A 26,162-nucleotide genomic window follows, 5' to 3' on the forward strand; every position below is an offset into this window, starting at 1 on the left:
AAAATTTGGTGGGGTTTTTTTTGTAGAAATGCAAGTCTAGGGATCATTGAAAAAGTGTAAAATCTGACCCAGCTCAATTTTTTTTAAAAATTAAAACCCTTACTTTCCATCTTAGAATCAATACTATGTATTGGTTCTAAGGCAGAAGAGTGGTAAGGGCTAGGCAATGGGAGTTAAGTGACTTGCTCAGGGTCACACAGCTAGCAAATGTCTGAGGCCAGATTTGAACCCAGGACCTCACATCTCTGGGCCTGACTCTTAATCCATTGAGCCACCCAGCTGCCCCCCACCCAATTTTTTTTTTTCATTGTGGACCCGGCTTAATGAAGTTGTCTGCCTGCCTGTTTGTCTATAAGACTGATTATAATGGATTAATTCATCTGTATGTTGTAAGCTGGAAGATATGCATTCATCATCTACTTTTTTTTCTAATATGAACGATCTCTTCTAAATAAATATGTATTTATTTGGTGAGTGAGGTTTTAGATTGTGTTAAATACAATTGAGTTTTAGGCAGTTGAAAAAGTAAGGAAGTATAATATAAAGAGAACTGGCCTTAAAATTAGGAAGGCTTAGATTCAAGTCTTCTGGATTCAAGAGCCTGGATTCCTGGCTCTATCACTTATTAGCTATGTTACTTTGGATAAGCCATTTTATTTCTCTGAGGGACAATTTCCTCATCTGTAAAATAAAAAAAAAAAACACAACAGTATACCAAATATATTCAAAATTATGTTATATAAATATTTCTTGTGAAGTTCTTACATTTCATGCTGACAGCATGCTTTCAGTCTTATGTGGTCAAGACTGGGTTTTCCCGATATAAAGAATAGTAAAATTGTTAAGTTAAAAAATGAATTTTAATAAAGGTTGGTTTTAGAAATGGGGGACAAGTTTTTTAAAATTGAAGGGTTGGTGATGTATATAGCCTACATGCACATTTATAGCCACATAAGAAAATATGTCCTGAATTTTTTGTGCTATTTTTTCTTCTATATTTATATTTCTCATTTTTTCCCTGAGTTTAGGTACAGAATGAGCACATGTCGCTGGTGTACACCAGGTGGTGAATCCACTGTTGACTTTCTAAAGAGCTATGCTTTTGGGACTCTTCCTTGTGAGATTTTCACAGCTAATGAGGACCTTTGTTACTGCTTGGAGTGTGTGGCTGAATACCACAAAGCAAGAGATAAACTACCTTCTTTGCATGAGGTAATCATAATGAGCCTAGAATATTATCTAAAATAAGAAAAAAAATAGATTATTTAGAGTTTGAGCATAAGGAAGAGAATGGCTTTGGACTTTATTCACATTATCCAAAGAATTACTAATGATACAAAGTAATTTAGAATGTGAGGACTGGAAAGTCTGAATTTGAGGATTTCTTTACAACCTGTTGGAAAACATATTAAAACATGGGAGAGTTTCATTAGTTCAGGGTATTGGCATAAAATCAATATTCAAAAAGGATATTTTCTTTTTTTCTATATTAAATGGTTATGAGTGCTTGTATTTAGGTGACTTGTAATTTTTTCTTCATAAATTAATGGTCCTTTTTCAAATATTTTGGAAAGACATGTAAAATTCTAAAGGCAACAGCATCTTCTCCAAAAAAACTAGTGTGTAAGATGTAAGTTTCAATCTCTAACCATAAGGTTTTAGAATTAGAACCACATGTTCTAGGTAAGAAATGAGAAACTGCCTTGTGAAACATTCAGGAGAGGACAACAGTGATAAGACTATGTTTAGAAAATTCATTCTTTATTAATAAAAGGACCCATTTTTTGGAGCTAACCAACTGTTTTAGTGTTAAGAATAATAGCCATGGAGTAGCTAGGTAGCTGAGTGGATTGAGAGTCAGACCTAGAGATGGGAGGCCCTATGTTCAAATATAACCTCAAATACTTCCTTGCTATGACCCTGGGCAAGTTACTTAACCCTAATTGCGTAGCTCTTCCCTTTCTTCTGCCTTGGAACCAATACACAGTATTGATTCTATGATGGAAGATAAAGATGACAACTAGCTGACCCTTCTCTGATGCTATCCTTTTCTTATAACACTTTGAGTTAGTTAATGAGAATTATTTTCTCCAGTTTACAAATGAAGTAAGTTCACAGAGCTGAAGTGCTTTGCTTGATAATACGACACCATGATGTCATTAGATCAAGAGTAAGGATTGTCTGGATTCAAGTCAAGAACACTGAATGATTTTTATCAAACTGCAAAAGGGAATTCCGAGGGAGAACATCAAGCATTCCTTTTAATCTCTTTTAGTCTTTTTCCAAACTAACCTTTCTAATATATAGTTAGTACTTTAAAAAAATAGCATTGTTTATCAGACCCAGGGATTTACTTATTTATTTAGGTGTATCATTAATTTTATTCTATTTTTTGCTTTTGGGGAGTTTATTTACTTATTTACCAATTATATGTAATAACAAATCTCCACATCAGTTTCCTAAAGTTATATGATCCAGATTGCCTCCTTCCTCTCTCTTGGAGCTGGCAAGCAATTCAGTCTGGGCAATACATGTATTATCATGCAAATCAGAGATTTCTTTTAAAAAGTATTGGCAGTAGTCTTGTGAAGTAGCTTTTTTTAAACTTCTAAAATTTTAGTTATTGAAAAGGCTCTCTACAGATCACTGTATACAGGGTCTTTCATTAATAGCTCTCTATTTTTTTCTTCTGATAGATTTTATGGGATTTTGAAACCTCTCGTCTCATAAATCATTTTGAAAAATCCATGAAAGGAGAAATTGAAGAAGATGATGAACTATTTATAGTAGATGACAATGGTGAAACGCAACTGTTTGGTTTCACTGGCCAAGACTTTGAAAACAAGCTTCGAGTTCCTCTTCTTGAAATACTGAAATACCCTTATCTGCTCTTACATGAGCATGTCAGTGAGTATCTTAGTATTATAGAATCATAACCACTAAGGGCCTGGGAACCTATTCTCAGCCCAGTACCAGAACCGTACACTTCTCCCTCCTCCCCCTTTTAACTCCCTCTAGTGAAAATGAAACTAGCATCCTAGCTAAGACTTGGGAATGAGTTACCATAGAATGGTTGCTCATTGAGAAATTTATGGCATTACATTATTCTGTGGCTTGCAAACTATATTCCTCTCTGACTACTAATGATTCAGAACTAAAGGATATCTCAAAGAAAATTCTCTACCCTTATTTCTGTTCCCTCATTCCTTATCTTTATCCATTTCAGCCCTACTCCTCTTGAGCCCTGTCTCTGCCCTTCCACTGTGTCCTCTAGAACCTCAGGATTTTTTTTCAACAATTTAGCCTTCAGATTAAATCTCTTCCTCTCATGTTCCTTCCCTACTTAAAACAGAACTCATATTTTCTATGACCCTTTCACTCCTATTCTCCTTTCCTCTAGGCTCTCTCCTCCAATCCATTCTCTACTGCCAAAGTGATACTATTAAAGCATAAGTCTGACAGTGTCACTTCCCTGCCCAAGAGGATGCATTGGCTCACTTTCTCCTCTATAATCAAATAAAAATTTCTCTCTTTGGCATTTAAAGTCCTTCACAAACCCAAATCCAGCCTATATTTCTGGACTTGTTACATATTATTTCCCTTTGTGCACTCTTTATATGAGCTGCTTGCTTACTTTTCCCTCATACACAGTATTCCATCTTTCATCTTCAAGCTTTTGCATAGGCTGTCTCCCATGCTTGGAATGCATTTTGTCTTCATATCTGAGTTTAGGAAACTCCTAGCTTAGCTCAAGTGGTTTCTTCTATGTAAGACTTTTCCTGATCACCCTAGCTTTTATTGCTTTTGCTAGCTCCCTCCCACCCCCACTCGGCCCCAATTGCTTTGACATTATTTTGATGTACACAAGATAGCATAATCTGGAAAAGCTTTATGTAGGATGTGATACTTTAATCCTTGAAGAAAGTTAGGAATTTCAAGAGAAAGAAGATAGGAAATATAGATGTTGGAATCATCTATTAAAAGATTACTGAACCAGAGGCAGTTAGGTGGTATAGTAATTAGAGTGCCAGGCCTGGAGTTGGGAGAAACTGGGTTCAAATCTGGCTTCAGGCTTCCTAGCTGTGTGATCATGGGCAAGTTCGTTAATTCCATTTTCCTAGCCTTTGCCCTTCCATCTTAGAGTTGTTACTAAGACAGAAAGAAGTTAAAAAAAAAAATTTGAACCTATGGAAGTTGATGGCATCACCAAGTGTTAAAAATTCAAGAAAGAAAACAGAAGAAAGCCTAAAATAGAACCTTATAGTAAAACTATATATAGGATAGAGGACACATACAATAATCTAACAAAAAAGTCTGGAAAGGAATGCTCAATTAGGTAGGAGGAGAACCATAAGAGTAGCATCATAAAAGGTCACTGAATTTGGTAGATTAGTAAGAGATTATTGATAACCTTGAAAAGAATAGTTGTGAGAGATTTGTAAGCTAGATTATAAAAGGCTGAGAAGTGAGTGGGAAGTGAGGAAGTAGAGACAAATATAGATTGCATTCTTTAGAACTTTGGCTATCAGGAGGCTGGATATAGGATGACAACTTGAAGGGATAGCAGGTTAAGTAAAGGTATTTAAGTATGAGAGAGTTTAATATCAGGGAGTGTACATTGGACAATGAGAGAATAAAGATTAAAGAGATGGAGGGGATGATTAAAGGAACAAGTTCCCAGAGGAAACAAGAAATGAGATCAAGTGTAAAAGTGGAGAAATTTTCTTTGGCAGAGACCAATAGCTTTTTAGAGACTGAAACACAGGAAGAGAGACTAGGAGGTGACATTTGAGGAGATCTGAGGTAGTGCAGTAAAAGCAACTTACAAAGGATAGGTTCTATCTGAGAAGATATTGCTGAGTGTTAGTGGTAGATGGAGTGTCTGACAGTAGGAATAAAGAACAAAATGCCTGGGCCATTGAGAAGAGGGGAAAGATATACCTGGTGCTGATGAAATTTTCTAGGAGGAGCAAGGTTTCAATGAATCCAAAGAACAACAATTCAATTCAACAGGTTTCTACATGTCATACAATATTCTATGTGTTGAAGTTACAAAGACAAAAATGAAGTTGTCACTAACTGTTTAAGGGGTTTACATTCTGTCAAGGGAAATAAGAGGTATATAGCTAAGTAGATAAAAAGCATAAGAATACAGGATAGGGGTTATAGTTGTGATTTCATTGATATTAAGAACTTGCAGGCAAGAAAACTCTAAACTGATGGATGACAGATTGTAGGTGGAATGCTTTTCCCCCCTCCATTTTATTTGCATCATAAGATTCCATTCTGGGCTCTCCTGTTTTTTTGTCTTGAATTCTTAACTCTTAGTGATGCCGTCAACTTTCATGGGTTCAATTATCTTTACATAGATAATTCCCAACTCTATATTTTCAGTCCTCTTTCTCTTGAAATCCCTAACTTTCTTCACAGATGAAATATCACCTCCTACACAAAGCCTTTCCAGATTCTCTCCAGTTTTTTGTGTTCTATATGCTCTCCCCCACCCCAAAATTGCTTTGTGTTTGCTTTGTGTGTGATTCTTTCCAGTAAAATATAGGTTCCTTGAGATAGAGGCTATCACTTTTGTTGTTGTTTCCCAGCCTAAGCCTAGCAAATAGTAGGAGCTTGATAATTGAATAGATAATAGAGTGAATAGGGTTGTGATGTCATGTGGTTCATTCTTTTTATTTTACATCTAAGGAATGTGAGACAGAATAGTTAAATGACTTGTCTAAGCTCATACAGTAGAGCTGTATGCTCTTTCTATTATATCACATTGCCTTGAGTTGGATTGTTCTACTAAAGGGAAAATAATTCATTAGAAGACTTGTTCTCTTAAGTTTTCATGGTAATCTAATGATTCCCTTAAGCAACTTTTAATTTCCCTGTAAAACTGTTGAAGTAAACAGAATAGGTTACATTAATTTAGTTGATGTATATTTTCATCTTGTAATTTCTGTTTTTCTTTCCATTTAGATGAATTATGTGTTGAAGCACTTTGTAGGATGGAGCAAGCTAATTGCTCCTTTCAGGTATTTGACAAACATCCAGGGATTTATTTGTTCTTGGTACATCCCAATGAAATGGTGAGTTGAGAATGTTAGACTGTGGAGAGGCATTCATTACATATTTAGACACTTATGATGCATTGTTTTTGTTATTGTTAAATCTTTGCATTAATAGTATTATTTATATGAGTTGAGAGGCAAGCTTAGAGACAGGCAGTTCTGAGTTCAAATTAGGCCTTAGATACTTCCTAGCTGTGTGACCTTGGGCAAGTCACTTAACCCTCATTGCCTAGACCTTACCATTCTCCTACCTTGGAACCAATATATAGTATTGATTCTAAAAGAGATGGTAAAGAGTTTGTTTAAAAAATAATACTACCTCTAATATTTAGTTGAATCAAACTGATAATTTTATGATGTGAAGTCTTATTACTTTAAATACAAAAAAATAAAGAAATTTTAAGTCAGTTTATGCTCCTTTTGTGAAGACTGTTCAATTTTAGTTTTAAAATACATTTTACAATACAAAACATTTTTTAAAAATTGTCAAATTCTAGACTAAAAGTTTACAGGTTTTTATACAAAGTTAAAAAAATAGGAACATAAAACCAAAGAAAGCAATCATTCTTACAACATTTCTCATTTTAAAATGAAATTCATAATAAGCTTCTTTCTTTATGCATAACCTTATTATTTTAGCCAAGGGTTTTAATTTAGAGTTAAGCTTGATTTAATTAAAAATTCTGGATCTCATCATAGTGCTTGATCTTTTTAATATGTACTTTTTCTGTTTTTCTTATAGGTTCGACGATGGGCTATTCTAACAGCCAGAAACTTGGGGAAAGTAGACAGAGATGATTACTATGATTTACAGGAAGTATTGACTTGCTTATTTAGAGTTATTGAATTGGGGCTTTTAGAAAGTCCTGATATTTATACTTCTTCAGAATTTGAGAAGGGTAAACTTGTCCTTTTGCCATCTCATATGTATGACACAAACAACTACAAAAACTACTGGTTAGGTAAGTTTTATTCTTATTGTATTGGATTTTCTCAGTTGATTTCAGGTGTCTTACATGGGAATTCTTCCTCATTTCTGATGTGATTACAGAATTATCATCTAGCATCTTTCAGGGACTACCTAGTTCCTCTTCTGTAGTTGAAATAACATAAGAGAGTCCCAAATTTTCAAGAATATTTAAAAGGAATTGTTTGATCTCTTAAAGTTATTTCTAAAATTCAAACCTCCATATAAATTCCATTACAAAAAAAAGTTCTTATCTTCGTACTTAAAATATTGTCAAATATTGATCAATGGACATCTTATTTAGAGCAATATTTGATGTAACAAAATTCTATTAAGACACAAGAATTTTAATAACATTTGGTCTTTAATATCTTTTCTTTTATCTCTGTATTTCCTAGTGGGAAAACAAAGGAATAACATTTTTAAGAAATAAATTCATTCTTAATCTGACACATATCACAGTCATCCAAGACAAAATTGTCTGCTCAAAAAAATAAAATAAAATAAAAAAAATTGTCTGCTCAGCAATAGTTTCCCCTTTTTGTCCTTGAATTGATGGTACTAAATTTTCAAGTGCCTTTGGAGTACTTGAGAAGGGTCACATGGAAATGCTTTAGTTTTAGACTGCCAAAAATGGTTTCTTGATTGAACTTTGTCTAAAGAACTTAATATAATTTTATTTTTAAAAATGTTTTTCCATGGTTACATGATTCATGTTCTCTCCCTTCCCTCTTCTCTCCCCATTACTGGAGCTGACAAGCAATTCCATTGGGTTGTCCCTGTTTTATCATTCAAAACCCAAGTCTAAAGAACTTAAGATTGTTGTGCACTATTCTTTTAGTCCCCTGCCAAATCTTTTCTTTGGCTAGCTATATCTCAGAAGGCTTATTAACATGTTGTTAATCTTAATATTTCAGAGAAACATTTAAATTATATGTCAGGAATCTATATATTGCTCATCATTCTTTAGGAACTAATGATTTCAGGGAAATATGAAATTGTCTTTCAGGAATCTGTATGTTGCTAACTATTCTTGAGGAGCAAGCCATGGATTCTTTGTTGCTGGGCTCAGAAAAGCAAAATGATTTTATGCAATCAATACTTCATACTATGGAGAAACAATCAGATGGTAACAAACTACTTGACATAGTATCATGCAGAAACTCTTAAATTGTGAATTTGCTTTACTGTGAACAAGTCCAATTTTATTTTCTTCCTTTCCTATACGGTTCAGTGTCAGGCAAAGGTTTGGTGATAGTGATCTGGGTAACTGTTGGACTATATTGAGACAGTGCTTGGCAAGCATGGGAAAGGTGTAAAAAGGGAGAAAGAAACACTGAATTTTTTGTTATTCTATACCTGACAAACATCGTTAAATATGAGCATTTCCCTATACAAGGAACAAAAAAATGATTGTACATGAAAATATGAATCTTTAAGGAGTACAGCTATCTTTCTGGTATGTCTTCTTTTGCATCTCCTGTTCTTTTTTGTGGATCTTTAACAATGCTAAAATGATCCACTTTTCTTTCTTTTCTTCTTTTTTGGCATCTATATTAACTAGTATTAAAGCAACACCGCCCCACAAAAGATTAGTCAACTTTTTAACAAATAAGCATTGTCAAGAAAAACAAATCTATACTTTTCCATGTTCAAAAATGTATCTTTCCCTTAGGTTTCCTAAAAGAAAGAAAAACTTTTACAAAAACCAAGATTATATACCATTTATAGAGTCTTTGATAGGCCTTCCTTGAAAAAAATAGAAAAACCTGGCATCTTTTCTTTAAAGTAGCCAATATATTTTATTTTAAATTTCTTGTTGCTAAGCTTTTACTTTTGTATATATTTAATAGTGACACGGGGTAAAAAATGGACAATTATCAGTAGCAATTTTTCTCAAACCTTCCTGTCAGAAAACTATTGTTAATTTATGTTTCAGAGGATAGTGTAGATCCTTTCTGGCCAGCATTGCACTGCTTCATGGTGATTCTGGATCGCCTTGGCTCAAAAGTCTGGGGTCAACTTATTGATCCCATTGAAGCATTCCAGACCATTATTAACAATGTGAGCTACAATAAAGAAATTCAAAATATACGCAGTAGTTCCACAAGGTTAGTTCCATTAACTTCTTTTCAGTTTGTGGCCCATAGGAAATACTTAATAAATGTTTGTTGATTGATTTTAAAATCTCTTTTATGTAATTTTATGCTAGTATGTAATTCTTTTACTCTTGGAATATGTTTATTTAAAGTACTTTTTAAAAATTTCTTAATGTTTTAAGGACGAAGTTAGAACCTGAATCAGATTTGGAGGAAATGGTGACTTGCAGCCAGATTGTGTATAATTATAATCCTGAAAAGACCAAAAAGGTATGAAAAACTTATTTGTTTTGAAAAAACTAATGCAGTTGTACTGCCCTTTATATGCTAAAGTAGTTAAGTTTACAGTTGAATAATGTTTTGCTTTTTTTCCAAATTTTTTTCAATGAACAAAAATCTTTTTTCTCTCCACTCTCCCTCCTTCCCCATTGAAAAAAAAGAAAAACAAAACTCTTATAACAAATTTGTATAATCAAGGAAAACAAATTCTATACTGGCTATGTCCAAAAAAAACCCCTGTGTCTCATTCTGTACTCTTGAGTCCATCATGTACATCAGAAAGTGGGTAGCAAGCTTCATCTGGAATTTTAGTTGTTTATTGGGTTGATCAGAGTTCTTATATTGGGTTGATCAGAGTTCAATCTTTCAGAATTGTTTGTTTTTATAATATAGATAGCTATAAATTATTCTTCCAGTTTTTCTCACTTCATTTTCTATCAGTTCATACAAGTTTTCTTTAAAAATATCCATTTAACCATTTCTTTGTTGCACAATTATATTGCATTATATTCACATATCGTGATTTCTTTGCCCATTCCCCAATTGATAGGCACTCCTTAATTTCCACTTTTTTTCCTACAATAAGAAAGAACTATTATATTTTATATTGTATTTATTTATTATATTTTATATATTATATTGTATTTTTATACATTCTTTTTTTCCTGTTTTTTAATTTCTTTGGAATATTATCCTAGAAGTGATGTTGCTGGATCAAAGAGTATGCACAGTTTTAGTGATTTTTTAACCTATTTTTTCTCAAGCCCCTCCCTTTGTTGTTTTGCTTTTTTGTCAGTTTCGCCAATCTGATTGCTGTGAGATTGAACCTTATAATTGCTTTAATTTGCATTTCTCTAAATTATTAGTGATTTGGAGAATTTTTTCATATGATTGTTAATAGTGTGGATTTCTGTCTTTTGAAACTGCCTATTTATATCCTTTGACCATTTATTATTGGGGAATGCCTCATATCCTTAAAAATTTGAATCAGTTCTTTTATGTACCTTGGAAATTACTTTTAACAGAGAAACTTGCTTCAGAGATTTTTTTTCTCACAAGGGCATCTGCTTCCAATCAAATTTTAGCCTCTCCTCCCCTCCTAGTTTTATGTATTAATTCAGTAGGATTTTTTTTGCTAGGTTTTTCTTTTAATTTTATGAATCTCTTTTTGATAGTCACAGTTTCTATTTTGGTTTCTAATTGATGTTTTAAAATTTATTAGTTTTCTAGTTTTTTTAATTGCATGCCCAGTTCATTTTTTTGTTGATGAAGAATTTATTTATTTATGTATTTAGAGATGCAGATTTTCCCTTGAGTCTGTTTATATTGTATCCCTCAAATTTTTTGTTATCTCATTTTTATCATGATCTTTAAAGAAATTATCCGTTTTTCTGTGATTTGTTCTTTTGGTAATTCTTTAGAGTTATGTTAGTCTCCAATTAATTTTAAAATCCTTTCTTTAGACTTTCATTGAATGTAAATGAAGCTATATAATTTTTAAAATAATTTTTACTATTTCTATTTTTAAGCATTGATTCATGAAGTTTTGTGCCCCAATATATAGTTGATCTTTGTAAAGGTACCATGGATAGCTGAGAAACATGTATATTGTTTTCTATTTCCATTCAGTAATCATCAGAGATTTTTCAGTCTAACTTTTCTAAAGTTCTTTTCAAGTCCTTTGCTTTTGTTCTTAGTTTTTTGTTTGGTTTCATTTTTCTAGGCCTGAAGTTGAAAAATTAAGGTCTCCAGTTATTATGATTTTACTCTTTTCCCCTGTAACTTCTTTAATGTTCATTTTAATATTTAGATGTTATGCTATTTGGGGCATGTATGCTAAAGTATTGATATTAATAATTTTATACTTTGCAACATAATGTTTTCCTGTTCATTTCTTTTAATCAGGTTATTTTTATTGTTTCCTTGTCTGAGATTATATTTGCTATCCTCCTATTTTGAGTTCAGTTGAAGAATAATAGATTTTGCTCTAGCCTCTGAATCTTTTTGTTTCAAATGTTTTTCTTATAAACAACATTGTATTCTGGTTACTAATACATTCTGCTACTCTCTCCCATTTTATATGTGGGTTCATCCCATTCACATTCAGTTTTTGCATTTTGTGTAATTCCCTGCATCCTGTTCTCTTAAACTTTTCCTCTTGTCTTCAGGCCTTTTTTACAAAAAGGAAGAGGAAAAGGATCCTGAGCAAGGAATATGTTTGAGACCAGTGCTCTAGGGTTGATGTAATCTTCTACTCTCTTATTCCCTTGACACTCTTTTTTTTTCCTCTCCCCCTAGACCTCAATCACAGATTCTTATCCTTTTTTCTTTTTAAATTCCTTTTCAAGATCCATCCTCAATGATAAAATGTTTATTTTGCTTATAACTAATCCTTCACCTTCTATGCTCCATGATTCACTAGCACTAGCTTTCTTGCTATTATTGGCATGTGTACTCCTACTCCATCTTTCAACTCCAGACATTCTCCTTAGCTCTTTTGTGTGCCTAGAACACTCTTCCTCCTCATCTTCATCTTTTTGCTTCCCTGACTTTCTTCAAGTTCCAGCTAAAATCCCACCTTCTACAAGAAGTCTATATGAGTCCCACTTAATGTCAGTACCTCCCTATCATTCCTATTTCTATCTTGTTTTATGTATTACTGTTTGCATGTTGATTCCCTTGAGCTCCTTAGAAGAAGGAACTTTTTTTTTTTTTTTTTTTGCATTTCATATCCCTAGTTCTTAGCACTGTGTACACAGCACATAATAAATGCTTGTTGACTGACTGACTGATTGAGGTGAGAGGCTTAAAGAGAAAGAGAGATAAGATATGGAAGAGTTCTCATGGTGAGTAGAATAGAGAATCATTTAGGAAGAGGTAAACAAATTGCCTTGATTCATTAAGAGGCCAATTGAAATTAAATAATTTAATTTCCTATCTTTGTGACTCTGGACAAGTTACTTAACCATCATTGTGTAGCCCTTGCTACTCTTCTGCCTTAGAACCAATACTTAGTATTGATTCTACAGACAGAAAGTAAGGGTTTAAAATAAAGAAATAACAAATTTATCATGGACCCAAGTAGCAGATTTTTGTGATGTTAACTTCATTCAGTTGTTAATAATACTATACATTTTTATAGCCCATTGCCATTTACAATATTTTCCCTCAATTTATCTCATTTGATATTCACTACAACATTTTGAGGTATGATCATTATCCTAGTTTTATAGATGAGGTAACTAAAGCCCCGTAGAGGTTAAGCGATTTGATTAAGCTCCAGTAACTAGTAAGTAGCAAAGCCAGGACTCAACCCAGGTTTTTACAGCGTAATACAATTTTTATACACTCTGCAGCATCTTAAACTTAAAGTTGTTAGCACTGCCCAGACATCTTTTAGCATACTGACTACCGTAACTAACTATAATTGAACCTGTGAACTTCCAGAAGACAAAGTATACAGTTTTTTGGTAGGGAAAGAGGGAAAAAGACAGGACAGGTTTTGAAGAAGGAGAGTGGACTCTGAAAGGATTCAGGAGTATTTAGCTGAATTGGAAGAGATATAGAACTGTATTTTTCAGATTACCTTAGTACTAAATTCCAATTTGTTTCAAACCCATGCTTTTGGATTTTAAAAGTTGAACAAAACACATTATAGAAGTTTAGTAGTATATCTTGTTTTAATGCTTTCAGTTTTAACCTGTATATTTAAGGATTTAATCATAGATTAAAAACCTACATGTTAAACAGTTCATGTTTAACTAAATGCTATTTTATTTTTTTAACTTTAGGATTCAGGATGGAGATCAGCTATTTGCCCTGATTACTGCCCTAACATGTATGAAGAGATGGAAACATTAGCCAGTGTCCTTCAGTCTGATATTGGACAAGACATGCGTGTTCATAACAGCACATTTCTTTGGTTTATCCCTTTTGTTCAGTCCCTCATGGATCTCAAGGATTTGGGTGTAGCTTACATAGTGGAAGTTATTCATCATCTATATTCAGAAGTCAAAGATGTCCTCAACCAAAAAGTAGCAGTGTGTGACACAGTCACTGAGTTTTTCCTTCTGATATTAGTGTCAGTAATTGAACTGCATAGAAATAAAAACTGTTTGCATTTGCTGTGGGTTAGTTCTCAACAGTGGGTAGAAGCAGTAGTGAAGTGTGCCAAACTTCCGACCACAGCATTTGCACGGAGTGCAGAAAAGACAGCTGGAAACTACTCCAAAGGAACAAATGTCATATCTTCTTTGCCTTTGCATCAAATTCCATATAATTCTGTGCAGCTTGCTTGTGTACAGCTGATCCGAAGTCTTCTTAGGGAAGGATGCCAGCTTGGACAGCAAACTCTTTGTAAACAGTTCTTAGACAAGCTCAACTTGTGTCTGAGGGGAAATTTGTCCCTTGGTTGGCATTTAAATAGTCAGGAGACTCTAGAATTACAAACATGTTTGAAACAAATCATTAAAAACAAAAAGGTCAAAGGATTACCATGTAGCACTTCTGTGGATAGGACTGTAGCATGTAAAACTCCCCCTGCAGTTTATATTAAGGAAGAAAATGATGTACCTGTGGAGAGATCAAAAAAGGATACATGTTCTCAGGACAGTCCTAGTCCATCATTTTCTAAGGAATCTCTGAGAGCTGATGTCTATCGAGCACAAGAGAGTCCATCTCTAAGAAGAAGTTATAGTTGGGAGGAGGAAAATAGGCAAACATACTTAAAAGAGTCAAAACTAGATGACCTTTTTTCAAATAAATCATGCTTAAAGCAAGAAAAATCCCCTGATGCTAAAAGTTCTCATAATCATGAAATTTTGGATAATGCAGAAAAACAGAAAGGTGCTACAGAGAACAACTCTACAAATACACACCTGGATTTGGCTTCAAGAAATAATGCAGTAGAAGGGGGATATGACAGAACAACAAATATTCAGACATGTTTGACAGTGACTGACTCTAGATCTGATTCTCCCCAAAATGTATCAAGCTCAAGTGATGATTCTCGTTCAAAAAATGATTCTGGCTTTAGGAATTCAAAGTTTAGGACTAAAGCACAGAAGGATGAATTATGCGCAAAACTATTGCAGGTAATGAAAGAACACAAAAAAACAACCATGGTTACTAATGTTAATAATTTAGAATCAAAACAGAGTTTATCCATTTTGGGGAGTCATAATCCATGCAAAGATGTGGAGATTCAGAAAGGGTTTGCCTTAATACAAAATGCACAGTCAGAGCCTTGTACTACTTCAGAGGTTACAATAAATGAAGAAGAATCAAGAAATGATAATTCATTGCTTATAAGGAAAAAATCAGATGATAGGCAGCTAGATCCTTTAACATTTCATAAAAACAATTACCTGTCACAGGAAAGTGATAGTGATAGTGGTGATGATGATGATGATGGTGATGATGATGATGATGGTGATGATGATGATGATGATGATGATGATGATGATGATGATGATATGGTTTCACTTAAAACAATTAGAAATACCTTATTGAAAAAGAAATGTCAGCTTATAAATCAGCCAGACAGGCATGAATCAAAGGACAGTAACTGTGAGGAAGATAATGGTACTGATCATGTTCCATATAATTTGGCAAGAGAGGAAGTATCTCCTCAGAATTTTAAATTTAGCACCTTAACAGATCCTCAAGTAGATAAAGACCTGGATAGATTGCCTTTCATTGCCCATATTAGTGTTCTTAATTTCCCTTCAGATTCAACTCAAGGCAGTTCTTACCAGTTACATAGAAAAGAGAAAGATGTTTTAAGATATTCTCCAGTTAGCCAAAGTAATGAACCAACCTCTGTTGTAGAAAGCACCAGAAATCAAGTTATAATCATTTCTGATTCAGATGATGATGAAAGGTCACCAAATCTTCAGAAACAAATGAAAAAGGATAAAATAGGCATTAAGAGAGAATTTCCAGAAGAGTATCCTTCAACTTCAAATACCATTTTGGAAAAGAAACTAGAAAAGGAAGAGAAAATAAAATCTCCTTTGCTGGTTGAGGAATCCGATTCACAGTTTTTTGAGTTTGAAACTCCACATGAAGTATTTTCTGTTTGGCAAGATTCTGAAACGGAGAGCAAACATTCTCTTCAGGAAAGTGAACCAGAACAAGACTCTTTTTTGACTTCAACAGGTGAGAGTGCATTAGATGATCAGACAAATGACTGGGGTTATGATACAGATTATATATCTGATGAAGTTATTCAGAAGGTAGCAAAAACTCTTGAAGAACATTTAGACTCACAGTGTCATGTTTTTCCTAATGAGAAATTTCAAAATGAGTCAAAAGCTAAGAAACAACCATCTAATACACCTATGGCTGAAGATCTTTCATCTTGTTTAAGAAATGTAGAGAAACCTATTATTTGTATTTCTGGGGATCTTATTGAAGAACACATTAAAAATGTAGATGAGGAGAAGAAAGAATCTACATCTACTCTTTCAGCATCACCTAATTTAAATTTTGAAATTTCCTCTGAAGAATCAAGCAAACAGAATTCTCCTCAATCTCTTTCCAGTCCAAAACTCACTAAAAGAATGCCACTTTCCAAAAATTCAAAGAAAATCAACATTAATCCCCCAAGAAGACAGTACAAAAAAAATAATCAAACTAGTCCTAAAAAGATACTTTGTAGAACAATGCCTGCTGTGATTCCTCCAAAGAAATTTCGTCAGTGTCCTGAACCAACCTCAACTGCTGAAAAACTTGGTCTGAAGAAGGGTCCTCGGAAAGCATTTGACTTATCTCAGCGATCTCTAGATTTTGTGGTAAAGTTACGTGATCATGGAAAAACTGCAGGTGAAGTTGATACTCAGCAAAAGAAGAAGACAACAAAATTAATTACTCCACAGACTCTGGTTGTCAAAAATAACAAGAAAATGTTGGCATGTCAAGATCTTCAGTTTTTAAGACAGATAAGACCCAAGTCACACAAAAATCAACAAGGACTTTCTACCACTCGTAGTAAAGACTCTTCTCCAAAGACAGTGACAAAACCAGTCCAGAATTCCGAAGCTATTATTCAAGCATCTTCTGGACCCAGTGACAATTTTAAAGAAAAAAGTAAACAAGCCTCAGGCATTGATACAAAGCAGTCAAGAAAAAGCTCATTTTCTGAGCCAGAAACAGCTAAAGCAAAAAGTCTAACACAGGTTCTTAATGATAGTCCTCTTTCTACCAGACCTGGTTGTACAGAATTAAATGTAAGAGTGGAAACAACTGAAGCCAGTGTTGCTACTTCAAAGAATCATTCATCCAACTCATCTTCTGTTAGAGGTGACTTAACAGGGGTTGTTCAGCCGTTACCTTGTTTACATTCTGAGGGAATATCTTTTAGAGAGGATGAGTCTGATGTTAACAGTGATACAGAGGAAAATAATTTGTTTTTAACACAACATGATCCTGTAGATATGGAATTAAGTTCACAAGTAGAGAGTTTTAATGACTTTGAAATTCCTATTGGAAAAGATACAGTAGAAATGGAGGAAGGTCCTAAAAACCTCACTGTAGACAGAGCTTTGAGTAGTATAAAATGTAAGTACAAAGATTGCACTAACACTGTGGAAAATCAGAGTGAATATTGCTCTCTACATTCTGAAGCTAAAGTATCTGATGACCATGTTTTTGTTAAACCAGGCTTGCCACTTTCACTGTCTAACAAAGCTATAAAGTCTACTACTAAAATTTTTAGTTCAAGTAGTAATTCTCGGAATGCTCATCTTTCTAGAGCTATTGAAAATAGTTTAAAACTCCTACCAGCATCAAAAAATCAAACAAATTTGATAGCCACAACAACACCAAAATTAATGCAACCAGTCTTTCCATTAGTTCAAAAACCAATATTGAAGGATGAGGGGAAAAATTTATCCAATATTCTTCAACCACAGAATATGCAGACTTCTCCAAATTACTTCAAAAGGCCTGCTCCACTGAGTCTTGAGAAAAAAAGAACTTTTCAAGCTTCCTCTGCTACAAATTTTCCTGTGCGACAATCTATATTTGACAGTTTTATTAAGGAGATCTTAAAATGGAAATATGAAATGTTTGTGAACTTTGACCAGTTTGGACCTCCAGCAAATCTTTGCCAGGCCATCTTAAAACCTGTTCCTGTAACATTTCAAAATTCTGAAGACTATTTGAATGTTTTTTTCCCTTTGCTGATCCTGAATACTTTTGAAACAGTAAGTATATATCTTTGCCTTTTTGAAATTTATCACGTTCTTGTCTTTATTGATTGAGCATATTTTAAATTTAATTTAATGTTTAACAAAAATATTTTTTCTCCACCCATCGTTCCACACTGAGAAATGAAAAAAAAAAGCAAAAATAAAACCCTTTTAATAAATATGTATAGTCAAGTAAAATGAATTCCTGCAGTAGTAGTGTCAAAAAAAAAAGTCTTTCTACAACCAGGGTATCTTGTTAAAATGTTTAGCTATAATTGCCCTCTAGATTCAGATTTTAAATGTATTTTAAGATTTTTACCATGCTTATTTCCAAAAAGATTTGAAGTACATTGCAGATTAAAACATATGGGGAAAAACCACGGCTCTTTAAAGATAGAACAAATTTTCAAAGGACACAGAGTAGATGGCTCAGCTGAGATATTTAAAACTTTAAACTCCCTAAAAACATGAGCTATTTGTATATTTTTAGGCACTTGAATTGAGCAGATTGTGGCATTTTGGCAATGAATTTTTCCTTCATCTTAAATTCATTAATAAATTTCATTTTGACACAACATACTTCATAATTAGCTCTTCTACAAAGTATGTTGGTTATTAATGGAAGGGGAAATGTGTTCCTCTTAACGTGAATAATGTGGAACTACAAATTTTGCTCTAGTCCACTTATTTCTGAATTTGGGACTCCATAATCTTGCTGAGATAGAATGCAATTTAAAAAAATACTTTAAAGAATGTTTTTAAATGTTTTAGCTTTCTTTTGTGATTTTGTCGTATATAGGTGGCCCAGGAATGGATTGACAACCCAAAGAAAGAGAACACCCATGAGCTTCATTTACGAAGCTTTTCTGCTGGTGACATAAATTGTGGGCAGTTTGTGGGTAATTTTTTTTTTAATTTTTAAATTTCATTTTTCATTTTTAAAGTTTTGAGAAATAGGTTCAGGTGCTCTGGTTTTTTCATTAAGAAAATAGAAATGGAGGCTGCTGGGTAGCTCAGTGGATTGAAAGCCAGGAGATGGGAGGTCCTAGGTTCAAATCTGGCCTCAGACATTTCCCAGCTGTGTGACCCTGTGTAAGTTACTTAACCCTCATTGCCTAGCCCTTACCACTCTTCTGCCTTGGAACCAATATATAGTATTGATTCTAAGATGGAAGGTAAGGGCTTAAAAAAAAATACACGTGTGTGTGTGTGTGTGTGTGTGTGTGTGTGTGTGTGTGAGTGAGTTGAAAGTTTCTAAATTTAAAAAACCTGTGAGGATGAATTTTTATCTACTTAAAAAATGTATTTGATGTTAAATACTGATGGCCATTCAACTATTAAAGGCAAACATGTTCTCATTTAATGGTCAGATACTTCCATTTGAATAACTGAGGGAGGAATGGGAAAGGGAACCAGAGAAAGAATTTCACTGGATCAGAGTAGTGTTCATAAATTCAAGAGAAAATAACCAGAGGAAAAGCTACCTGTGCCGTTTGTCATCAGTACTAGCCTTGAAAGAGTCAGGTTGACATTTTAATAGACATACAACATTAAGAATTCAGTGGAATGCCCACATCTTAAATTGTTTTATATATTTTAAAAATTATAAGCACTGATTTGAAAAAATATATAATTGGCCTCCCAAATGAATACATTTTATTACCAGATGTTGATAATTAACTAATAACAAATTAATATTAAATTGATAATTACCAACCAGTTTTGTGATATTTATTTTTATTTTAAAAAATTCTATAGCATTTTATGCTAGTATTCAAGATTACCTATTACTTCAATGGTGAAGTGATTATTAATATATTTTTGTAATATGAATAGTTTAAATATATATTCAGTTTGTCCTAGTACCAAAGTTTGAATTTTGGTAACTTATAGCCATTTAAAATACTTCTATTACTAGCCATAGCTTATAGTAAATATAAAGTTTTTTCTGATTTTCTTTTAATTTTTCTGCAGTTTGTCTTCAGGAGTGTGATATGGCTAAACAACTGCATCCAAAGGAAAATGATTTGGTATTTTTGATTCCTAAAAAATTAAATGGAAAAAAGAAAGCTATAGAAGAAAGTGAGATGAAGGATCAGCAAGTGTATCATTGTGGTTATGTGTCTCAGTTTCGACGCTCTTCAGTCAGTAAGTGAACCAAATACTGCAGCCAAAGATAGAATAAAGCCATAGCTTTTCACTGCTCATTTAAACAATTTCCTTAAACATATTACTTGCCTTATCACTCAGGTTACTTGTCATTCTCTAGTTTTCAAACCTTTATAAATTTAGACCTAGCATCTTTTCTAATTTTATAGTTTGAGGTTTTTTCTTTTATAATTCTCTTGTTTTGCTTATTGATGTCTGTTATCTATAGAACTTTTTGTTTTTAAATTTTTAAAATAATATACAGGTATCTCTTCCACATCGCCAGGGTTAAGGGCAGTCTGGAAAATCTTCATAAAATTTTTGGCCCACCCTTCGTACCAGAGAAGTCTGAATTTTTTCTTTCTCTTTTATGGAACATTTATAGTACCTTATATTAAAATTTGGGTTATTTGGTTATAGGGTAGTGTATGCATTTCTGAGTTTCTAAACTTTTTATCTGTTGTCTGCTGGCCTTTATGTGTTGTCTCTGACTTTTGCAAAACTCCCAAAAAATTCCCATTTAATTTCTTACGCCAACCTGTGATATATCTAAAACTCCGTGGGGAAAGTCACAATGTGCAAAGGATACCTGTATTTAGTTATAATGTAAATTAATTTGCAGATATTTCATTAAGTAATATGATTTATAACTAAAAGACTTCTTAACGCATAATTTAAAATCTGTAAAGTAGTTGGAAGTATTTCTGTTTTCTAAAGTAGTTGTGGTGACGCTGACTCCTAGTGTTATGTATGTTGCTTCCTTAGTCTCTTCTATTTAGAGATAAGAATTGAGTTTGTATCTTCCATATGCCTTTTCATAGACATGTGGGGCTTTATTTCCTTGAAATAATTACAGGGCTCCATGGTGTAATGGAAAGAGCACTGGATTTGGAGTCAGAAGACCTAGGTTCGTATCCTGGCTCTGCTGCTTATTAACCTGTATAACTGTAGGCAAATCACTTGAATTTTCTGGGCCTTGGTTTCCCTGGGAAACAAGGGATTTGGACTGGATGATTATTAAGGTTCTCTCCAGTGCTATAATCTGATCCAGTACTTTGTGATTTTAATAGGTAGTACGCTTTATTAAAATATATAGAATGTAGATCCTTAATTGCTTTGTATGGAATGCATTTGGAAGAGTTGCAAGAGGAAATAGCAAATTTAATTGGAATTCCAAGGCCTTCAGACTGCTGCATTTGTTTTCTTTTTAAAAAATTTTTGATATCTTTTTTTTAATCACCCTCATTTCCAAATACATCTTTCCTTGCTCCCCTTCCCAGAGAACCATCCCTTGTTGCAAAGAATAAAAAAGAGGGGGTAAAGCAGTTCAGCAAAATTAACCAACACATCAATTGAGTCTGACTAGTACATACAGTGCCCCCATCCATTTTCTCCCATCTCTGCAAAGAAGGGAAGGGAGTTGCATTTTCTCATCTCTTTGGGGCCAAACTTGGTCATAATAATTATACAGTATTCATTTTCTTTTTGTTTGTTTTTTCAATTTATATTGGTATACTCTTTGAATATAGTTCTTTCCTGGTTTTGTTTCACTTTGTATCTGTTCATATAAATCTTCCTGTGCTTCTCTGTATTCTTAGTATTCTTTGTTTTGCATTTGCTTTCAAAAGCCAAATTAAACTTAATAAGAGCTATAGTTTTAAGGAATCAAGTCAGTTTATTTACTTTGTATAGAAAGTAATCTAGTAGAAAGTTAAGACAACAAAAAGGAAACCTACCAATTTTGTTAAAAGCTTAATTTCAAAAGCCCCATTTAGTTAGATTGTATCCATTGGTAATACTATATACATTTTCTTTTTCCCAATAATAGGACATAATGCACAATTTGAGGGTTGCCTTTCCATCCAGACTCAAGGCAATTTGTCATTCCACATAAATGAATCAATAGACTGTATTGTGATCAGTTCTTTGGTGACTACACAACGGAAGTTGAAAGCCTTGTCCCTTTTGGGGCGGAATACAGTGGTTCCACTGGCCAGGGCAATTCTGAACCCAAGTACTTCAGACTTTTGTCCTCGAGATTCACTGAACACGGCTCCTGAGAGGATTGTGAGTAATATTTATGTGTGTGTGTTAGGGAAGTCAGAACATTACATTTAAATACTCTAAAACCAGTGTAAACTCTGAAAATATTATTTTATTTACATTTTCCTTTTTCTTTGAACATAAGACTAGGTTAATATTATCTTGTTGGACGAAAAAAGTTTCAGTAAAGAGATGGAAGTATTTTAATAGAATAGCAGTAAAATTTAGCATAGTGGATAGAGTATCAAACCCAGGAGCTAAGAAGACAGAGGGTTCAGATTTTGCTTTTGACACTTGCTAGTCACATGACCATTGGCAAGTAATTTCTTTGATCTTCACTTAACTCATCTGTAAAATGAAAGGATTAGGTTAGATGATTTATGAGGATTTTCTCACCCTAAATCTATAATCATATGATTATCCCATTTGAATGTTGAAAAAGAATTAAATTGGGGATGGGTAGGTGGCTCAGTGGCTTGAGAGCCATGCTTAAAGATGGGAGGTCCTGAGTTCAAATTTGACTTCAAGACACTTCCTACCTGTGTGATGTAGGGCAAGTTACTTAATCTAGCCCATGCCTACTCTTGCCATACTTCTGCCTTGGAACCAATACAGAGTATTGATTCTAAGATGAAAGGTAAGAGTTTAAAAAAGAAAAAGGATTAAATTCATCATAATTTGATGGAGGAATTAATGTAAGACATAGACCTCAAACAGAGAAGGGGACATTGCAAATGCCTGGGTTAGTTAGTACTCTCATAAACCATTTTATGTCAGCATTTATTATGCATCCATTTTGCATTATCATGTGAATGGTCTGGAGAATTAGAAAGGAAATCATAAAAATACAGCTTATTTTTCAATACTATGGGGCTAATGAGAAAGCCCAAGAATACAGAAAAGTAAAAAACAAAGATAGATGAGGGTTACTAAAAGTTTTTGGAGTTGGTAGGGTCAAAACTATTAAGAACAGTCCAGGGCAAACCTTTTGCTTGCCCCCTGATAGTGTAACATGCAAAAGTAATGTTGAAATATGAAGCTGATTCATTCATTGAAGGAAATTTTGACGCCATATCTTGTTGTTGTATTCAAATTTAGGACTGATAGAGGGAAGAAGCAACCATCTCCATCTTTGCTTTACTTAACTATCCATAGGGTTGGATCCTTAGACCTTACTACCTCTTAAACTGCTGCTTACAAAGTCTTATACTCAATAATGCCCTCCTGATCATAATTTCCAGTCGTTTCATCTATTTCTTTTAGCCTTAATCCTTTTAAATATATTCTTCGTCTTTATTACATCTTATCACAATTATTATTTCTATTTATCTAGTCCATAACTCATGCCGGTCTCATTTTGTTCCTTTCTTAGTTTTGATTTAGTTTTTAACCAGTCAGCCATGTTATGTCTTCCATCTTTAACACTTTACCCTCTGTTATTGTGCTCTTCATTGCTCCACCAATTCTCTCTATTCTTATTCCTGAGCTGCAGAAGGGAATACAGCTTTTTGAGGGTATAGGTTGTTTAATTTTTGTCATCATGTCTCTAGTACCTATCATAGTGCCTGGTACATAGTATAGGAATATAATAAATATAATAAACTGAAGGCATATGATCATGATGACTGGTTCTACTACAAATATCAAAAAAATACAAATACTACAAATGTTCATTCTCAGCAAGACTCTTGATGCTGTTTGCCTTCCTTGATTTACTTTCTCATCCCCTGAAGTGGCTGTTTCAAACCTTTCCTTCAATCTCCAGTGATAATACCAGCAAATAGTCACCACCTCTTATTGAAAAAATTATAGTCATCTGTCATTAGTTACCTTTTCTTTCCTAATCTATATTTCATAGCCCCTCCACATTCATACCAATCTTCTCCATTGTTCTAATCCCTGAAGAAGAGATAGTTCTTGTGAAGTCTCACTTTTCTACTTGTGCCTTTTCTCTCCAAACTCTTCTAATGGCTTGCCTTGTCAACCATTTATTTCATCTTCTTGTCTCTCCCCTGCTATTGATTACTTTTCTGCTGTCTCCAAACATGCTCATCTTTTTAAAAACAGCAATAGCAACTTTTGCTTGATCTCATTGTCATCTTTAGTTATCATCTCACATCTCTTCATTTTCACTATCCTAGAAAAGTGAATGAATGAGAAAGCCAAGTGCTTGGGACACATATATAAGCAAAGAAGACTTTAGTCCCTACCTGCAAGAAGCTTAGATTCTACTAGGGGAAGACAGTACATAAAGGGGAATTAGATTTGGAAAGTTGGGGTTTGAGGAGTTGGAGTGGGACAAGGGTACCCTTGAAAGATATGCTTATACTCTACTTCCCAAGTATTCATTCCCATCTCAGATTCTTGAAGTCTTGTCTTCTAATGACTGCTTTGCTGAAACTGATCTCTTCCGGGTAGCCAGTGATCTTCTAATTGGTAAATTTCCTGGCCTTTTAAAACTATTTCCTTAAGCTTTCTATAGTTGCTGGCAGTTCCCTCTTTTTAGACAGTCTTTTTTTCTCTTGTCTTTTGAGGTACTGCTGTCTCTTTCTTCTAGTTTTCTTTATACCTGCCTTTGCTGAATCATGATCTAAATATTCTTCTCCTTCAGTGTATGTTCTCCGTGGTCCTCAGTCCCCGGACTTTTCTTCTCTCTGTATCCTCTCAAGCCAGGTGAGTTCCATCTATTTCAGTGGGCTTATTATCTTTATGCACATGACTTTCAAATCTGTATATCCAACTTAACTCCCTCCTTATGAACCTACATTGCTAGATGCCTACTAGACATCTCTACCTGGATATCCCAAAGAAATCTCATTCAATATGTCCAAAGTAGAATTAATTGTCATCTTCCCTATATCTGACTCTCCTCTAAACTTCTGTTGAGAACATTTTTATCCTTCAGTTACTCAGATTCACCGTTTGTAGTTATCCTTGATTTTTCCTTCTTCCTCACCCCCTGCATCCAATTAGTTGTCAACTGTAGTTGACTAGATTGATTGGTTATAAATACTCTATATTAAATTTCAGTTTTAGTTACTATATTTTCTTGCTTGTCTAAACCTTGCTCCAGAGGGAATGTAGTAGCTCTCTTCAAGTATTTGAATGTTTTCAGGTAAAGGAGATTAGACTTGTTCTGTTTTACCTCAGAGGGGCAGAAACAAGCAGTGGGTGAAAGTTAAAAAGAAACAAATTTAAATTTGATGTCAGGATGAGCTTCTAAATACAGCCAATTCTTGCTTGACTTAATTGGATTCTTCCATAGACCTTCCTCATTTCTCACAGAGGTCTACCTGGTCTTGGCCCCACTGTAGCTCTGGAGCATTAAAGCCAGAGCTACTTCACTGTCTAGAGCAGAGGAACCTTAGCAGGGGTGGGTAGGTGGGTGTGTAACATAGCTGTGTGCTTGCTGAGGAGTGGAATTTGTGTAATGAAAATTTACATGAAGTGAGAACTGTCTGTATTTAAAGATGTCCAAAGGTAGAATGGTCTGCCTTGAGATTTGGTGGGTTTCTCCTTCTTAAAGGACTTTTAAGCAGAAGCTGGGTGATCATTTGTTGAATATGTTATAAGGAAGATGCCTTTTCATTCATGGATTGGATCAGATGACCCCTGAGTTCCCTTCCAACTCTAAATTTTGTGTTTCTGTGATTCCTTCACAACATCTTTTACATCTACCAGCTTCTCTCTACTGAATAGCCGTTGCTATTACCCTGGTACGAGTTTGTTTCACCTCTTACATAGACTATTGCAATAGTCTCTTAATTAGTCTTACTACTTCTAGCCTTTCTCCTTTCCAGTCTCTTCTCAATGTAGCTGCCAAATTGGCACTCCCAAAATATGTGACAGTGTCACTGCCCAGTTAAAAACAGTGAGTTACTCCCTATTTCCTCTAGGATACAAATGTGAGCTCCTCAAGCCCAGCTTTTAAGGCCATTGAACAATATGGTCCCAACTTGTACCTTTTTAGCCTTAATTCACATTACTCCCCTTTATGCACTCTATAGCTACACTGGACTGTCAAATCTTTCCTGAATTCTTCATTCCAGTTCTAGATTACATGCATTTGAATAAGCTCTTCTTTGTGCCTATTCTGTTTAATTCAACAAACATTTTAATGTATTTATTACATGCCAGGCACTGGCACCATGTTAAGCACAAATACAAAGACAAAAAAATAGTCCATGACCTCAAGTAGCTTATATTTGAAGGGGATAGAAGTGGCAAATAACACTGTATGCAAAAAATAATGTAAAATAAATACAAAGGAACTTTTTTATTTAGGAGCGGAACAAAACTAGGTGAAAAGGTTTCTTACAGGAAATGACACTTGAGCCGAATCTTGACTAGAGCTAGAGTTTCCATG

The 26,162-nt window shown here is 34.0% G+C and overlaps 1 protein-coding gene across 1 annotated transcript in view; it reads left to right on the forward strand.

Annotated features, from left to right (window-relative positions):
- Positions 1 to 1,035: 1,035 nt before the first annotated feature.
- The window catches only part of SETX (senataxin), a 56,147-nt gene continuing 31,020 nt past the window's right edge, over positions 1,036 to 26,162 (forward strand). Inside the window, exons 1-12 of the mRNA XM_044663961.1 lie at positions 1,036 to 1,212; positions 2,697 to 2,907; positions 5,977 to 6,086; positions 6,811 to 7,030; positions 8,045 to 8,164; positions 8,975 to 9,146; positions 9,317 to 9,404; positions 13,205 to 14,804; positions 14,880 to 17,620; positions 18,405 to 18,504; positions 19,580 to 19,753; positions 21,582 to 21,820. Coding sequence (XP_044519896.1) covers positions 1,036 to 1,212; positions 2,697 to 2,907; positions 5,977 to 6,086; positions 6,811 to 7,030; positions 8,045 to 8,164; positions 8,975 to 9,146; positions 9,317 to 9,404; positions 13,205 to 14,804; positions 14,880 to 17,620; positions 18,405 to 18,504; positions 19,580 to 19,753; positions 21,582 to 21,820 — 5,952 coding nt within the window. The remainder of the gene's footprint in view (positions 1,213 to 2,696; positions 2,908 to 5,976; positions 6,087 to 6,810; positions 7,031 to 8,044; positions 8,165 to 8,974; positions 9,147 to 9,316; positions 9,405 to 13,204; positions 14,805 to 14,879; positions 17,621 to 18,404; positions 18,505 to 19,579; positions 19,754 to 21,581; positions 21,821 to 26,162) is intronic.

Source organism: Gracilinanus agilis, chromosome 2 (genome assembly GCF_016433145.1).
Source record: "Gracilinanus agilis isolate LMUSP501 chromosome 2, AgileGrace, whole genome shotgun sequence".
In the NCBI taxonomy this organism is placed as follows: Eukaryota; Metazoa; Chordata; class Mammalia; order Didelphimorphia; family Didelphidae; genus Gracilinanus; species Gracilinanus agilis.